Below are 19,339 nucleotides of genomic sequence, written 5' to 3'. Positions count from 1 at the left end.
CGAACCCAAAGGCGTGTCAGATTTTAGCCAGGCTATAATAGACTTTAATCCCATAGCGATAAGATAGATTTTAGGTTGCGCTGTAGCGGGTGAGCTAGAGAGCTAGAGAGCTGTGGGTGTCGGCTTGCGGTGCCGGTTTGCTGTCAGCGCTCGGCGCTCGTTTGGCAGCCGTCGATCACCGAATTACTAGATCGATCGCTGACTCCACACTCCAGATCTATCTCAGCAGTTTCTAGTCAGCAGTTTCTAGTCAGCAGTTTCTAGTCAACAGTTTCTAGATCACTGTTGACAAATAAGTAGAGAGGTGGTGCCGACTGCGACCATGGACAGTCAAGGCAGGAAGGTTATCGTCTGCGACAATGGCACTGGGGTCAGTACTCACTATACACTCAGATACTGGTCTCATCAGATTCAACAAAACTTCATCATACCCAAACTTTCATTAGTGTGTTGAGTGTTCATTACTCATGCGTGTTCATTTTTGACTGACCTCATAATATTATACCAGCAAATCGATAATAAAAATGGTTTCAAAGTTTTGACACATGTTTTTGTACGTGTGAATTATTTATACAAAATTGTGCAATGTTTTCTTTTTTTTGGCAAGATTTATACATATGTAGTTTCATTGAATATAATATGCTTTCTCTGCTTATAAAGTCATAAATATGTGTATGAAATCGATTTCACAATTAATCCAATATAAATATTCAATTGAGCGATTCTTATCTTGATATGTCACCCAATATTGGAATTGAATATTTTTCGCATTCCTATTTCAATATTTATTTTTATTATATATAAAAAGATTTATTGCACCATTTTTTAAATTGCAACTTTCTTATTGAGCTTTCTTTATATATATTATATAGATATATAGAAAAACTTTTAATAAAATACATTAAAAAAATTCCGATTCACGGGTTACCAAAATAACATTGCAAATCTTATCATATAAGAATTTAGTATTATGTGTTGTAGTGTGCAACTCACATTTTTTTGTTGTAATCATAGAAGTAGAATGTATAGAATCGCTCTCAGCCTCCAAAAATGTTGCTACAAAAACTCTGCGCAGCAGAGTTTGTTCATTGTTTGGTAAACTTCGTCTCTCTCTCTCTCTCTGTCTTGTCTCTCTTCTGACTTTCCGTCTCTCTCTTCGATGGCTCGCTTTTAGACGATACTATTACAACGATACTATGGTTGTAATATGCTATTGAATTATATCTAATACAGTAGAACGTCGATTATCTAGATTGTTAAAAACAAACACAAATGTTATGATTTTGCTGTTTTGAAATACATTACATAAAATTTCGAAAATAAGACGAAGAAATGAGTCAGTTGTTTACAAAATTCAATACTCAAAGGACGTTTGTTTCTTGAAAATTTGATCGCAATTTAAATATTTATATTACCAATTCCATATTACCAATATGGAAAAGAAAATGTGTTGTATTATCATTAAAAGACAAATTAGATATCATCAATGCTTTAAAAAGCGATGCTTTAGGACGTTTTTTGTCAAATAAATATAGTATTGGAACGTCAATGATCTCGGATATAAAAAAACAAAGTGGAAAAATTATCAAGTTTACTGATTCTTTAATGTCAGAAGATGGAAGCTAAGAGCGTCAGGTTCTGAAAAAATCAGGAAATGAAAATGTATTTTTATGTGTTTCATTCAAAGATGATTGTCTGGACAGCCAATATCTGGTCCACAGTTGTATGAAAAGTATTCGCGATTTGGCAGCTTCAAAAAGAATAGCTAACTTAAGTAAAAATTCATAATTGAATTTCTTAATAAAGAATAATTTAATATTGATTTTCATGTTATTATATACATATGTAAATGTAGACAAATAAAAATTATTCGTACTGAATGTACACGTCTTTCCCTTTCAATTCTCATTTTTTCGATTATCCGGACTACCTTAATCACCAATTAGTCCGGATAATCGAGATTCTATTGTATTGAAATGCCCGTTTTTGACAAAAGTATTGAATTTTACTATGGACTATTCTATTTTATTTATAAATGTTATTAATGATTCATCTTTTGTGGTTTCAGTTTGTGAAGTGTGGATATGCTGGGAGTAACTTTCCAGCTCACATATTTCCATCTATGGTTGGAAGACCGATAATTAGAGCTGAAAATAAAATAGGCGACATTGAAGTGAAGGTAAAATATTTGAATTACTTGAGATACGTCTACTATGTATTATACCTATTATGTCTCTATGAAACTCAAAAATAAGATTGGAATTAGAATTGTTTTTATGATATTTTTCAGGAACTATGCATCGGAGTAAGTCAAATATGTATAGTTATTCAGTGTGAATCATTATGAATGTTTGAATGACTGCGCTTTGAAAGCATTTTTGCACCTAATTCTGGCATATAATTTTCTCCACAATTAACAGAAAATGATTTAAATCCTTGCATTCTACTCACCTCATTAGATTAGACTTATCCGGATTCTGAATATGCGCATGTATGCATTTTATGAAAGAATCGATGTTGAATTATAACAAAATCTATAGAATTAAAATGGCGGTGGATGATCTTGATATTTATTTTGATTACAATTAAAATATACGATTCTATTGATGGATAATTAGGTACTATTCATAGTTTTATTAGCGTAATACATACATTTTTATCGTTATCAAATTATATATTAAATCAAAATCAACAATATATATATCATATACATATGTGTATACAATTTTAAAGTAATCAGTGTTTACTGTGTTTGTAAACTTTTTTTTTTTAATATAACTGGTTAATTGGTTTGTTAATTTGCATGTCGCTAACATTAAAGGAAAGTCCATCAGAACATATTACGGTAAGTTAGAGACTAAAATGAAATGCAAATTAGAATCATCATTTTTTTTTTAAATCGGGACTCAATGAAAAAAATAACAATTTTCGAATTTCAATTAGTTTTCGTATGATTTGATATTTTATGAGAAACTAACAGTAAAAAGACGTTTGTGCTTGTATTGTCATGGTTTTTGCGACATTATTATTGCTGAATTTTTTTTATTATTATTTAATAAAATAATATTTTTTGCTGTTATTTTAGCAGAGTACACTTTTTTGACGCATGTTTCTAATAATATATCTATATATCGATGCAATTATTATTATTGTACTAATAAAATGTAATATTCCAGGATTTAATGGTCGGAGATGAAGCTTCAAAGTTGAGATCAATGTTAGAAGTCAATTATCCAATGGAAAACGGGGTAAGATTTTAGTCGATTTGTAACATCATATGCCATACATACATATACGCTCAGATGTACACATTCTTTATGTAGGTTGTCCGGAATTGGGAGGATATGTGTCACGTTTGGGATTACACATTCGGACCTAGTAAAATGGATATAAATCCAGCAGAAACTAAAATACTTCTTACAGAACCTCCAATGAATCCCACCAAAAACAGAGAAAAGATGATTGAGGTATTAAACAGCTTTGATTATTTTTAATCTGACTTTGTTTTGCTATGTTGACACGCAATGCATAAATTATTTCAGACAATGTTCGAGAAATATGGATTTGATAGTGCATATATTGCTATTCAGGCCGTTCTGACTCTGTACGCACAAGGTTTATTGTCTGGTGTCGTTGTAGATTCAGGTATTTTCGACAAAAATCCTTACAAATGGTTTAAAAATCAAAATAATTATATAATACATACATATTAATCCATGTTTTAGGTGATGGTGTTACTCATATTTGTCCTGTTTATGAAGAATTTTCCTTGCCTCATCTAACTAGAAGATTGGATATTGCCGGCAGAGACATTACACGTTATTTGATTAAAGTAACGATTGGTATATGCACATGTCATTATACTTTTTATTGTTAAATATTTCAATCATTCCGTTTTATAAATTCTAGTTATTGTTGCTTCGCGGTTATGCATTTAACCATTCTGCTGATTTTGAAACGGTCCGCATGATGAAAGAAAAGCTTTGCTACATCGGTTATAATATAGAGCAAGAGCAAAAACTCGCCTTGGAAACTACTGTACTTGTAGAACCTTATGTAGTAAGTGACTAAAGAAAATACATTGTGACAAAAATGAATAAATTTAATTCATATTACATATTTTACTTGCGATTATATTACAGTTACCTGATGGTCGGGTCATTAAAGTTGGGGGTGAAAGATTTGAAGCTCCCGAAGCGCTTTTCCAGCCTCATCTCATTAATGTGGAGGGACAAGGAATAGCTGAATTAGTATTTTCCACAATACAGGTATGCATCATCAGTTTTAAATCAACATGTTTAAAATAATTTTTGTTTTATAGTCTTTCTATTATGGTTTGTAGGCTGCCGATATTGATATGCGCCACGAGTTATACAAGCATATTGTTCTTTCGGGAGGATCCACGATGTATCCAGGATTGCCGTCTCGCTTGGAACGAGAAATAAAACAACTTTATCTCGAAAGGGTTCTTAAAAATGACACAGACAAACTTGCCGTAACTGAATATTATTATTGTATATGTTCGTATTATTATTATGCAAATAGTTTAATGTTTTGTTGTATTTTAGAAATTCAAAATTCGGATTGAAGACCCACCGAGACGCAAAGATATGGTATTCATAGGTGGTGCTGTTTTAGCCGAAGTTATGAAAGACAGAGACTCATTTTGGCTCTCAAAAAATGAATACAACGAACAAGTAAGTTAATTAAGACTTTCAATTGTTATATTTTCAAGGTTTTTATTTATTTGACATGTAAATTGTTCTTTTAGGGAATCAATTGTTTGCGGAAGCTTGGACCTCGGGCTAGTTAATTATAAGCTCAATGAAGTTCTTCACATAGAATGTTTTAAAAGCCTATTTGAACTCATTTATAGCTAAATATATTATTGTGAATTATATTATAAATTGTTAATTGTGGGTTTCTACGCTCATCGCCAACAATATGTTAAGTGTCGATCAACATGTATTAGTGTTTAATTGATGCTTTCCTTTTAGATAGGACATCAATTACTATTACCTAATGAAAATAATAAAATATAAATATTATATTTCAACCAATCAATATCCAGTTTAAATAAAATAATTCAATTCTTTATAAACATTTCTTTTTTATATATAAATAATCGTTTAAAAATTAAACACAATTTTTGAACATAAAAAACATTTATTTTGTACAGATGTGAATTAAAATTGTCGAAAACCTGTATCATTTTATAAACTACATTTTTAAGTAGGGAAGAATGCTGTTTTTTATTATGTACCAACAACATATAAGAACCAAATATCGTAATCAGGTAAAAATATGTTGGTATGACATAGTTAAATTTTGATGATCAGTGTTACAAAAAAGTTTTGTACATTCCATTTAAAATACTGACCGAATGATAACATTTCAAATTGTATTTGATTATTATCATTTAGATTTGTGATAAAATTAAAGCATTTAAATGAATCAAAGGAAGAATTTCCCTTATAATGTGCAAAAAACACATTTCCGTACATATATATATGTATTACATTGACTTAAACACTACTAAAAAAAATTATAGTATTAACTTTCACTTATTGAATATATAAAATATTTTACCAGAATTAATGTTATCGAGATAATCTAGTTAAGTAATTTTATTTTTAAGTTGAAGAATGAAAAAATAAACCAACAAAACTGTAATACACATTAATGTATAATATTTGAAATCAAAATAGTATTATGTTTGAAGTCTTTCAAATACTTGATAATTAAAATAGGAGTACAAGTTATGTCTACTTTTATTATTATGTACACACACAGTTTGTTCATTAATAGAAAACTGTAGAACAATTCAATTTATTTTAATACACATGTCTTCAAAGGGCGAAAAATGAAGAAAGATCCTTGGCAGTAAAATCATGTTTTTGGAGAAATTAAAATAAAATGCATTACATATTATTAAATTACAATAGTTCAGTGTAGGAACGTAAATAAAAATACTTGGTGGTTACTTGTTAAAACGCTCGCGTCTTACTTACATAATACCACAAATGTCTGACATTCGACTGGAATATTAAATCTTAAGAATTAAAAAAAATATTTTTTCCCTTTCATACAGTTACATAATAATATTAATAAGCCTTATTAAAAAATAAAACTTGAATCACAATGAATGAAAAACACATTTTTTCAAAAAATTTTTTTTTTACTTATAGTTAACTATAAAATGTAAAAAAGTTAGGGCGTAACTTAATTTTGTTCACAGAAGAAAATAAAGTAATAATAAGGCCTAACAAAGTAGATCAGTTCAATAAGTAAAATAAATAACCTACAAGAAATGAAATCCATACACAAGAAAACGTGTTGTTATCCTATATCAAGTTAATTTTTAAAATATCTTTTTTATCCCTAATGTGTTACCACTTTCTTATACTAGAACCAATCTTCTTCGGTCATGTTGTGGATAGACCAATGAAACAAATATCCTGTCTACGAATAATACAAAGTAATTTGAGACAAAAAATATTTTCAATGTGAAATATAATATATATATATATATATATATATATATATATATATATATATATATATATATATATATATATATATATATATATATATTCATCAAGGGAGATAAATGGTGTTCACATACATTCTGAACGCGTAAAGAAAATAAACTTATAGCAAATTTTCAGATTTTAAATGCATCATTAAATTTGGTATTTCCAAAGAATATGAAAATGTATTTGGTACGATATCTGAAACTTCAATGATATTATTCTCCTGAAGCATTAAGAATTTAATTACTTCCTGTTTAACAGAAGCGTCATTTGGAACGCCTGAAAAATAAAATTTATCATATTGAAAAACTACACAATAACAATAAATATATGATAATATAATATTTACACGTACCAGATATTTCACACATACAACCAATGATTGGCAAAGTTGTAAAGTCCGAAACAATTTTTTTTATTTTCGTCATGTGAAGTATAGCAACGTTACCATAGTCAACGAATTGCACTTTAACATTTTCACCATCCTCTCTAACGACGAATGCTCTATACCAAGAGTCATCTGAAATAAACGATTTGGTGAAAATATAATCACATATTTTAAAATCATCCTTCATGTACATATTGAAAGATGATAAACCCTAATTCAATTAATATTATATGATTCTTATTTAGTCTTTATATAACTCAGTTTTCTCCCTATAGACAAAATTATATAATTTTTTTAAAAAGGAAATTATCGAAAACTTAAATATGCAACTGTTACATTTTGTGCACACATATATCCCAAGATCTTCCTTATGAGTTGTAATGTTGTTGAATCAAATGTGGAATATCGGCTCGTAAAAAGGTTACTCCATCATTCGATTTACCCAACATGACAAGTTTCAGATAAAATTTAGTTTAACAGTTGTATCTAAATTGTGTCTAATGACTGTTAAACTTTTTCTATAAACTGCATGAGTCTACTTTTCAAAATTGAAAAAATACGAAATATTTCTCATAATTGGACTAGCCGATAGAACACATTTGCAAGAAACTTAAACGATAGAAGTGAAGTCTTAAGGAATTTTAAGTTATGAAACGAATAAGCAGAGGAAGTCATCTCATATGTTTGGCGAAACAGATTAAATAGAGCATCTTAAATTTATTAGAGAATCGTAAAAAAAAGCTTTTAAAAATACTTTGATGATGGAATTTATGTACTTTTTCAATATAGGAATAACTTACCTTTTTCGTAAAGTGCTAAGCACATTTCGTTCTCTCTAGGTAAGTAGTGTTCAGGTTGATTATTACAATAGTCATTGATCTTAAAAAGAAAAACAATTACAATATTTTTGCTGATCTAAACGTAATATTTCTTTCAATGGTCGATGATAAAATACATACTTGTCTTGTGAGTATTTGGAAACGTGATATCATTTCCATATCATATTTTGTGCATGTTATGTATTGTGTGGTCAATAGTTGTGAAGTGTCTAATAAGATTAGTTTAACTGGCTTTGGAGTAGCAACTAAATCATCAAAATCGAGGATTACCACGTCACTAATCATAATTACTTTTAATTCTGAAATTAGCATATAAAGACGTACTTGGTAAATGAAGATATTATATTATATTGAAAATTAATAATAATAAAATCAATACCGTAAGGTTTTTTTTTGTCCCTTTTTAGTTTATCTAAAACTGACATAGTCATATCAGTCAATTTTTGGTTTATGTCTGTTTTAGACAATTGCGTTTTGAGTTGAACTCCATTTTGAAAATCATCAAATGTCTGAAATCAAAAACATAACATAAATTGTAAATTTTTTTATGTATAGGTCGCCAAATATGTACATATACTAAATATAATTACCATAGAGATAGGCGTTTCGTTTTTAATTATGTCGTTTATGAAATCTTGTATATTCGGAGAAGGTTCATTTGGATGTATGCGCTCCCAACCTTGTAATGTAATGCGTGCTATCAACACAGGCCTTTCATTTAGAGAACCTTTGCATTCTTTCATATCTGACAATTTTACTAATGCGAATTTTCCAATGTCTATGAAATTGACATTGAAGTAGCCATCTTTAACCGACACGACCTTTGCCCTATAATACCCCTTTTCATATTTGCATAAAACCATTGTGTTGATTTCTGGTGGATCAGATAGAATTGCTGCATAATCTGATGCTATGGCAACGCCATTTAATATGTTGGTATACTCTTTGTCGTTTGCTGTTCCATGGAGCCTTATGTAAATTTCTTTGGAGTTGACATAGTTAACAATGACTATAGTTTGACCACTTTGAGGTATCAATGCATTTCTAAAAAGTATATAAAATTTTATATATATATAAATCAAATTTACATATACCCAGAATAATTATGTAATATATTATTACTGTTCAAATAAGTTCATTTCGAAATGCTTTTTATTTGTTATGGCATCAATAGCGTTCTTCAGGGGCGATGCAATTTTCGGAAAACTTTCAAGAGATTCTGTGAAAGGAAATATGTGTATTTGCAGTTAAAAATTATTTACTATCGTATGTAGATAGATATGTATTATAAATTATACAATCATTACTTGTTACTGCTGGTTCCTTGTTATCAATTTTTGGTGTTTTATTAATGTGACTTTTTTGCGATTTATCAGTATCATCGGTGGGATTCCAATCTTCCAGTAGGCCTATTATATTTTTGTAACTTACTATGCAACTTTTCCCATTGTTGTATGAAACTTTCCAAAGCATACTTTCATCTACCTAAAATCAAATTTTAAATATGATGTAATTCCAATATTTGTTGTAATATTATTTTTTAATGTTGCTAATATTTAAATTAATTGAGTTTCCAGTTGATTTTAAGGGGAGGGGGGTTGTTAGAAATATAAGAAAAGTGTCAACAAGATAAGGTATGAATTCCTCATACATATAGATTTTATGATTCTCCTCACAAAAGCATATACGAGAAAACCACAAGCAATACTCTTGTGGGGAATAATCCATTCACCACACAGAGCAATAACCTAATAGTTCAATTCAAATCTACCAATAGTGGTAAAATTGAAAGAACAAATGGTGAAGTTTTAATGGCCAGCTACAAACATTGGGGGAAATCATTAAATGTATCAACGTCTCAAAAATTACTTCATAATTGTATTACCTTAAAATTTTCAGCAGAATCCGATAGAATTCGTAAAATACCACAAAATTTTGGAATTTCTTCAAACCTTTCTGGACAAGCAATTTTATGAGTTGTTTGAGATTCATGGATTACTACGCCCCTATCAATTAAAGAGAATTTTCCATTGACAAATTCAATAGCCCGGTACCACACTTTTTCACGATTCTCCAAGATGCAAACAGCTACTATATTGGTATTCTCGTCACTAAATAAAATATTAAAACATTTAAGATAATAAGAATATGCAAATATATTGTAATTAAGATACGTATGTGGGTAATCTTACACAGCCGTGGAACTGTTGAGATTTTTATTACACTCATTGGCAAATTCAGCAAACAGAGAATTATAGAAATCTTTAAATTTGACACTTGTTAGTAGACAAATCCATGTTTTGTTTGGTAAATGCTCGACAAGTGTTATCACAAATTCATATCCTTCCTCAAAATCGTCATACACCACCCTAATTTCATGTAAGAAAAAAAGGTAACGAAATATGAAATACAATTTATATGTTAATAATAAACATATTTAAAGACTAACTTTAAATCGTCATTTTTTTCCGGTGAAGTCTCTTGTGATTTATTGATACTGAAACATTACATTTATATGTCATTATTTTGTAAATCAAATAACTAGCCAAAAAATATATGGAAAATAAAATTTACTCTTTAAAATCATCGGCTGAAGATGCAAAAGAATATCCAAATTTTATTTTGCCACCAGGCGACTGACTGCACGATGGGCATTTTTGAGATATTTTCAAAATAGCCGGTTCCTGGAAAATATACAATTGCGATATTTTACTACATATGTATGTATGTATATAAATAATAGTCATTATTAAGTTGCGGAAGTCTTATTGTCAGTTTCAAAATCATTATTTTGATTTGACTTAACTCGCAAATTGATATCACTTCTTGTCCATAATTTATATTACAGGCCACCAGTATATATGTATAAATATTATAAAACGCAAAACATTATATTTAATGTTTTGCGAGATATTTCTCAAAATCAAGAAATGAGTACTCACGCCACTTTCAAATATATCGGCCTTTATAGTTGATGTAAAATTTCAGAATCTTTCAAGATCCTGAATATTTATTTATAACATTTAAATATTTACGGGATCATCATACAGGTATATTGTCATAAAACTTACTTTATCCTCTTTTATCACATTCCACATCTTTCCAATTTTGGATGTTTCATCGATATTATTCATCTGTTGAAAATAGTTCTTGGTGGCAGTAAAAAACTGTTCAGACGAATTAATATCATTTTTTTTATTTTTGAAAGAATTATTCAACGGTGCTTTGCTACTTGATTTATTTTCGGAAAAATCAAGCTTGTCAGGTTTATCATAACTGTCATCTTTCTACAAATAAATAAATTATAAAATAATACCCATTTATAGAAAATTAGCAGAGCTGAGTAAAATAATAGAAATAACTTATATTACCTTTTGATCAAATTCAACATTCATACCACTAACCCTTTGAAAATGGTTCTTGGTGGCAGTAAAAAACTGTTCAGACGAATTCATATCATTTTTTTTATTGTTGAAAGAATTATTCAATGGTGCTTTGCTATTTGATTTATTTTCGGAAAAATCAAGCATGTCAGTCTTATGATAACTTTCATCTTTCTACAAATAAATAAATTATAAAATAATACCCATTTATAGAAAATTAGCAGAGCCGAGTAAAATAATAGAAATAAATTACCTTTTTATCATATTCAGCATTCATACCACTAGCCCTTTGATTTATTCTATGAAATTTACCATATGAACTGAAAAATAAATAAATGTAAATAAGAAATTTACCATACCTGGTGAATAATTTCTTGATTATTGACCGTAATTATACATATATTTAAATATGGAAATATGAAAAAATCCTAGTATGATACCCAAGTAACTTGGTTTTTATTTCATGCACTTCAAAACTAAATGGTGCCACTTTAGTATGCGGTCTACCTCTACATATCTACTTTAGTATGCGATCTACCTTCACGTTTTTACTTTAATATGCGGTCTACCTTACATTTCTGCTTGAAAATGTTACCCGATCATTTATAGAGAAAAAAAATACACAATGATAACAAATTAAACTTTATTTGTACATTAACGTCGATACACATGTCTTATGTCATTTAGAAATGTCAAAAACAAATCGTCTTCGTTCTTTCTTAACGCTTTCCAGCAAATATGATTGAGGTGCGCCTCTCATTTTCTCGGTCGTTAGGGTCAGTATTTATTTTTGTTAAAACCGAATCTGTCATGTGAGCTATTTTAAAGGGGCATTCTTTTTATTTGCCGGGCCGATAAATGGTACACGTATAAAAATGTTTGGATGACAAGGCATTGCATCTTGTGCAACATCAAGAAGATTGCGTTGTCGTAAAAATTCAACCGCATTTTCTTCGCTGCTGACGATATTTTGATAGAAATGCTTCAACAACATTATGGGTCGGCAGGAAAAAATAAAAAATTATAATAAATAGGTCGTTGCTACGATACAAATAAAAAAAAGTCGATAATATTAAAGTGGCACCAACAAAATCACCTTTACTTATTTATATTGCTAGAATAAACTCATTTTTTTATGACTGAGCTATCAAATTTCTGTAAGGTTACATAAGAAAGCTAGAAAAGTAAAGTTTTTTTTTACATACATACAAAAACATTATCATACAATATGTATTTAAAAATGACCATAATCAAAATATACGTGTTTTACCCTCTCGTATTATCTGTAAATTTTTTATCATCGTACTGTTGTTTATTATTATTATTTCCATTTTTCTTTTGCTGAAAATAACTGTTTTGGGGGTGTCGATTCTGTAAGTAATTTTTAAATCAATATTTTGATGTGTATAATATAATTAAAATAAACATAAATATTTATAAAACGTACTTCGTTTGGACTGCGCTTTTTCTTCTCATTATTTTTTTTCTAGAATCAATACCAAAAAAAATCAACTTTATTTTTTAGTATAACATAGAATATTAAATTAAACAAAATCTTCAGAATCTCTGCCAATGGAAAGTGACATGTCAATGGTTTACAATTAATTGTTCTTATATACATACATATATGTATACTATCACTTTGCAAGCGGGTCACAAGAATTCTCGTGTTTACTTAGTCTGCGCTTGTAATCTCTGTAACTGGATATATACTTCATATATAAATTATCTACATCTTTGTAACTGGATATATACTTCATATATAAATTATCTACATCTTGGTAACTGGATATATACTTTATATATAAATTATCTACAACTCTGTAACTGGATATATCTAATATATAATTTCGAAAGAGACTGCATGTAAGGTTTGTTGGTAGCATCGAAAACAAATCAAAATTTCTATGACGACGATATCGATATATGAATGAATACAAATGAATATTTAATATTAGTTTCGCCATGTTTAAGCTGTATATATTACAAATACCGAGCGAATCCGGGTAAAAACACGAGTACTTCATATGTAAATGATAAAATAGGAATCTGTTCTATATATTTTTTCTCGTGGAACCATTTGAACTCGTAACATATGTTTGACATATGTCACACCCGTTCTTAACTCGTTAACGACGGGGAACGCGGAATCCACGTCCTCGGTAAACCTTGCGCTGTGACGGGGAACGTGGATTCCACTTCGTCGATACTGCGCACTTTGAGATGGGATCCCACACATATACGCGCCATAATATTTTGTTTTAAGACAATATATGTCTCAATTGGGGTTTATATAATATTATTTCGAAAAAAAATGATCATATTTTTTAAATTTCACCGACATATCGAACAAAAAGAAAACGTTTAATTTTTCAAGAACTTGTGCTATAGATTTTGGTTTATTTTAAATTTTCATTGATTTTTATTGATTTCAATTGATTCTTAGTAATTACATACATGATCTCATACAAAATTCTCATTGTATTTTTATTTAATTCAAATATCACCGCGGTCAGAGTATCATATCATATCACAACCGTGAATGTACGCGCAATGCTTAGGCGAATTGTAAGTGATTCGCAAATCGTGGAACGCAACCATATAATTTTCTGTTAATAATTACGCAAAAATAATGTTTTATCAACACACTAACACTCCATTTTGCTTTCCAAACTTCTCTATTACCCCCATAAATTATGGGCCTAAAGAGTGTCACAAGTGCAGCGGCGGCTTTTTTTTTATCAAAGGAAAATCGTGACAAATGCATGGGTTCGATACTTTCGGGGAAATTTTACTAAAAAAAAAAGGTTTTCAAAATAAGCATCGGCAATATTGCGTACAAACAAAATCTTCTCGGTTCATTATTTTTATTGGTAACCTTCCAAAAAAATAGGTTCCAAGTAAATTTAGGCGATTATCAATGTTTTGGAAGTACCTTTATATAAATTATATTTTACATATATAAAAGCCAATATTCTACGTTGTAATACAATATTTTTATTTTTATAATTTGAACTCAAAAAGATTGTTATATGATAGATACTGAAATAGAAAGAAAAAGTATAATCGTGTAAAAAATAAAACGCGCTTACTGGTTGTGGATCACTGCTTTGGACAATCACATAAAATATGTACTACATAACCATATGTATATTGTATACGCGTACAATCTCCATGACTGCGTCTAATGTTTTATTAGTTAAAGTTGCTCGACTTTGAAAACACACGAATCATTTCATATAACATCATTTCGACCGTCATAAAAACGTCGTAAAATCGTGAACCCATTTTTTTTGTATTGAGTAGATATGTGTCCCATCGGCACAGATGTTAAATTGTTCAAAATATATATATATGCATATATTTAACACATAAAACCTTATAGGGTGCATTTGTTTCAGAACCACCCCCTGAAGAGATAATATTTTTGTAAAATTAGACGTTAATAATTTAGATAATATCATATTCTATAACTTCTCCAAGTTTCGCGTAGAAATATGCTATAGTTAAAAAGTTATTCCATTTTTTTGGATACAAAGTGTCTTTTGCGAAAAGTCGCGAATTCGCCCCGCTCCACGCGCACATTCATATTGAATACGCCCCGTTGTCAAAGTGTTAATTAATATTTCCCATGAGAATCCTATTTCACCCCAAAATGAAATCTATGTAGATGTAGTTTTTCGTGAGACGTCCACCTTTTCGGTATTGTAGGTTGCTTTCGTGAATTTCAATTATAATTAATCCTATACAAACGTTAGTGAGTGTCAACAATTATCCGCGAAAACATGCGAAATCAGGCGTCTGCACGACCTACCCGCTTGCAAAGTGTTATATGTAATTATTCTAATAGAGCACTCAAATAATATAATAGGATGATATCAAAATTTATATTTTATAATCGAACAATTATAAAATATAAACTATGGTATTTTATAACCTGAAAAAATCGACTATTTTGGATGTTACTTTTGTACTTCAAAGGTAAATTTATAGAGATTTCTAACTTGGGCGAAATTATACCTTCGGTGATCGGATAAAGGAAAATAAGATTAGTTTATCACACTTATCATATTAGTTTATGTATTTTATATATAAAAAAGGAAAACTCACCTTTGCCAAATTGACTTGTAGGTGAAGTGGCTGTTTCGCATTTAATGCATGAATTGCTGCTTGAGCGTGCCTAAAAATAAATGAACGTTTGTAATCGTGATGACAACGAAAATAATAATAAATTTGTGTGATAGTAAATACATTAAATTGAATAGGTACAAACCACGGGCTTTCATATTTACACAGGGCGTATGAGAGTCCATCTAATGGATGAGATGGTGGTGCATAAAAAGAAACCACAGTGCCATGCACTTCCAACATTTCCCTTAATGATACATCACCCATTGTCTTCGGTATTTTGTTGACAAATACTGTAAATGGATCCAAGCTAAAATAAATAAATCCATCATTATAGCGCTAAAACTGACTGAAGTATTATATTTCAGGCTATATAATTGTTTCTATTGCATTACGGATCGTTTGTCTCCGAAAGGTCATTGTCCTTGGAATCCCAATCACTAGATCCAGCATGATCCATCGTGGCCTGAAAATCAAGTCATTTTCATCTTGTTTTATTAACGACATCGGTTGAGTTGCATATAAATAGTCAGTGTTATAGCTTTAAAACCAATTATTTTGTTTATCCCAATGATTTTCCGAATTCCAAATCACTCAAGTCACTCGAGACCAGGGTTGGCAGACGTCCCTATTTGAGAGGGACTGTCAAATAGGGAGGAGTTCAACAGACAAATCCCGAGTACCGCATTGCCTCTGAAAATCTCGACTTAACAAAATTTGTATATACAAAAATGTACATATGTATATAGTAAAGAGGCTTGCTTAATTTTTGTACAGAAACGGTTCGGCTTCAAAAGTAACAAATTTCAATCATAAGTTTTGTCCTTAAAACCAAACGTGGAAATTGAATTTTCGTCAATTAAAGAATTAACAAAACAATTACTCGCGATATTGAGCTTCTATACGAAGATGTCTGTTTATTTAACAATTTTTTACTGAATATGATCAAAGTAAAGTAGAAAAAAACAATATATGAGAAATGGATAACATTATTTTAAAGACCATTCCGCTGGCATTAATTTGTATGAAATTGTGGCTCATATCCTCTCAATTCCACATTCCAATGCAATTTGCGAAAGAATATTTAGTCTAATGAGTGCAGCCTGGAGAATGGAGAGAAACAGATTATTATCAAAAACCATAGACGTGATGATGAAATAAACAATTTATCCAGCAAAGATGGCGAACATATTTAACCGTTTGCCCGTGGCAGTCTTCTATGGAAGCTTTGCGCGACAAGTCTGTAGCGCGGCTGTTTTTCCATAGAATTTCTGAACTTTGCACGGTATTTTGAGTCTTATATGCGCCTATTTCAACTATTTTAAGGTTCAAAATAGGTTGAATATATTACTGAGTTGAATGCCATCTATTCAATAGGCTTAAAATGAATATATACCAGTCAAAATTAGTTTTTTGTGGAGCCATACTGAAACCTCGTTTATGTGACGTCACGTATTTTGAACAACGGCGACGATGCGTCTCAATTGTATGAAGAATGATTATTTGACAATTAAGCCAAAACTACGAGATATATTATGTATTTTATTGTTTAAAATAATACTTTAAGTGTTAATTAACATATCTGGTTACTTGAGTAAATATTAAAATCTGTATTTCAGGTCGAAAACTCGATTGCCAAATTCGCGAAAAAGGTGCCGCGTACAGGGCTTGTTCGCTATATTTATTGCCGCGGGTAAAGGGTTAAAACAAGTAAAATATTTCGAAATGTATAAATGCAGACTATTCGAACTAAAAAAAAGGAGATGGGACCAAAACCACTCGGACTACCCACTACTGATCTACCTCTTATTCATAAGTTCATATTCCCTGATATAATTGAATGTTGAATCATTGTTTTTAACATTTTGACTGGATACCGAACATATGCTGTTCTATATACGAGTGATTTTTAGCCTAGGTGAAACGAGCACGCGAGCACATGGGTGAAAAGAGGTTCAGTTTTGCATTGAAATTTTAGCGAATCGGTCAGAATATCGGTGCATACTGTAGGTTGAAAACTACCGATATGGACATTTTGATTGTGTCGAGGGTGACGAGGGAACAAAGGTTTTTGGGAAAAAAGGCGCAAAAACCACGAGGTTCGTTTCATCGCTCGAAAGATAAATGTTGATACAAGAGCAGACGGTTGACATAATTCGTACAAAGGAGTGTTCGTATTTGAAGTAACTTACGGTGGCGTTGAAGGGAACCGACGTGGAAAGAGTCGACGTCTCGGATCCTCTGGAGCCTCTGGAGCCTTTGGAGAAAGAAATGACAAGCCGGTTTTCTGCCGAAAGACCGGAGACCGGAGATCGGAGACCGGAGACCGCAAACCGCAGATCGCAGACCGCACTCACCACTCGCCGGTTCAGCGCCAACAACCGATCGTTAATCGCCAGTCGCAGTTTGCGGCCCGCAAATCGCACACTGCGAGGGAAGCTTCGTTGCTATGGCCGTAGCACTACTTTTCCGCGCCAATACCGAGCCTCGAAACATTTTATTTGTTCTTACTACATAGGGGTAAATGGATTACTACTCACATTCAGCTCGCCACGACAATCGCGAATGCGGAATATTAGGCACTCGAATTCTCGTTAATATGATAGTTCTCGTTAGTATGATGGACTTTTCGGCTGCCAGATGTTCTGATATATTGATTTTTGTCGAGCGTTTAATGCGCAATAATCGCCGAATCCTTCATAGGTCGCGGTAGCATTTCAATTAAAAATAAAAATAAAACGTGTCTGCGATGATTCTCTTGTTAATAATGAAAATTATGCAATGGCAATATATTAAGTTACCGTCGATTGGTGCTGATGTATTATTTAAATTATTTGCATTTACTAATGTTTTAAGTCCTTCCGATCTTCTTCTTCTTGTTAATGCCTTGTCCGCATCCGGACGTTGGCGACCACCTCGTCGATTATTTGAAGATATCCGCATCGGTCTTCAGCGGCTCGGAACACCTCTTCGGCGCTCATATCGGTCCACATGCGCATGTTTCGAAGCCAAGATAACTTTTTCCTGCCAATTCATTTTTTTCCTTCTATTTTCCCCATGGTTATCAAACGGAGAAATTCGTATTTTGGACCTCGTATCATGTGTCCGAGGTACTCCATCTTTCTCCGCTTGGTCCTTCCGATAATCATCTATAATTTTTTAGTCCACCTAACTACATAATTTGACGAAAAATTTTTGATGCCACTTTAGTATGCAGTCTACCTTTACATATCCACATACTTTAGTATGCGATCTACCTTCACGTTTTTACTTTAATATGCTATCTCCCTATCTCAGTTCTCGCGTGTGATAGTGAGATTGAATAATACCGACCCTAACAACCTAATTTTAAATGAATAGGGCCAACCTTAACTTAGCCTAACCTAACCTGAACCTTAAATAAATATGTAGGTGTTGGCTGCTAAGATATGTTTTTTTTTTTGTGAAAATATTGATGAAATAAAACTAAAAAAAAACACATCTTAGCAGCCACCGCCTATTTATTTAAGAATCAGGTTAGGTTAGGTTAGGTTAGGGTTAGCCCTATTCATTTAAGATTAGGTTGTTAGGGTCGGTATTTTCTTCACTGCTGATATGATTTTTGATAGAAATGCTTCGACAACATTATGGGGCGTCAGGAAAAATTATAATTAATAGGTCGTTGCTACGATACAAATAAAAAAAATAGTCGATTGCGATTTGAAGGTAGATCACATGCTAAGGTAAATTGCATACTAAAGTAGCACCAGTTTTTTGTTATCTTATTCGATTTTTTATATTTATGTACATACTTCATACATCATTAACAAGGTTCGGTGATTGCATTTCAAATGTGAATCGCTACCAGGATAACCGCCGCTACGAAAATCGCTCCCGCGGGTCTCCTGTCGCATGAAAATTCGTCGCACAGGAAAATTGCCGTACGGGAAACTGCACAAATATTGCTCAGCATATAATAAAAATGGGTTTGGTGCAAACGATCGAAAAGCGCCAGACAGATTGAACCACAGATTAACTGGATGGCTGCTTTAAACGCAATTCTCGACTTCACGAATGAAAAATTGCACA

General features: G+C 31.2%; 2 protein-coding genes across 2 annotated transcripts; one reads left to right on the top strand and one right to left on the bottom strand.

Moving 5' to 3' along the window:
* Positions 1 to 29: 29 nt before the first annotated feature.
* Positions 30 to 5,818, top strand: Arp2 (Actin-related protein 2). Its single transcript, XM_077428401.1, has 11 exons — positions 30 to 370; positions 2,069 to 2,179; positions 3,177 to 3,248; positions 3,324 to 3,467; positions 3,543 to 3,645; positions 3,726 to 3,832; positions 3,910 to 4,059; positions 4,143 to 4,268; positions 4,343 to 4,495; positions 4,569 to 4,697; positions 4,772 to 5,818. Exons 1-11 carry the CDS (start codon positions 323 to 325, stop codon positions 4,811 to 4,813), a joined length of 1,185 nt encoding a protein of 394 aa, XP_077284527.1. The 5' UTR covers positions 30 to 322; the 3' UTR covers positions 4,814 to 5,818.
* LOC143910049 (uncharacterized) lies at positions 5,152 to 17,890 on the bottom strand. The gene is made up of 22 exons (XM_077428400.1): positions 17,464 to 17,890; positions 15,667 to 15,737; positions 15,417 to 15,581; positions 15,254 to 15,323; positions 12,591 to 12,629; positions 12,414 to 12,514; positions 11,397 to 11,463; positions 11,132 to 11,317; positions 10,832 to 11,047; positions 10,335 to 10,444; positions 10,210 to 10,257; positions 9,953 to 10,129; positions 9,646 to 9,871; positions 9,068 to 9,245; positions 8,883 to 8,979; positions 8,351 to 8,804; positions 8,140 to 8,269; positions 7,881 to 8,059; positions 7,722 to 7,800; positions 6,889 to 7,053; positions 6,626 to 6,812; positions 5,152 to 6,462 (listed from the first exon to the last, which is right to left on the bottom strand). Exons 2-21 carry the CDS (start codon positions 15,729 to 15,731, stop codon positions 6,652 to 6,654), a joined length of 2,913 nt encoding a protein of 970 aa, XP_077284526.1. The 5' UTR covers positions 15,732 to 15,737; positions 17,464 to 17,890; the 3' UTR covers positions 5,152 to 6,462; positions 6,626 to 6,651.
* Positions 17,891 to 19,339: the final 1,449 nt, after the last annotated feature.

This window comes from Arctopsyche grandis, chromosome 3 (assembly GCF_051622035.1).
Source record: "Arctopsyche grandis isolate Sample6627 chromosome 3, ASM5162203v2, whole genome shotgun sequence".
In the NCBI taxonomy this organism is placed as follows: Eukaryota; Metazoa; Arthropoda; class Insecta; order Trichoptera; family Hydropsychidae; genus Arctopsyche; species Arctopsyche grandis.
This window is presented reverse-complemented; position numbering and strand designations above follow the sequence as displayed.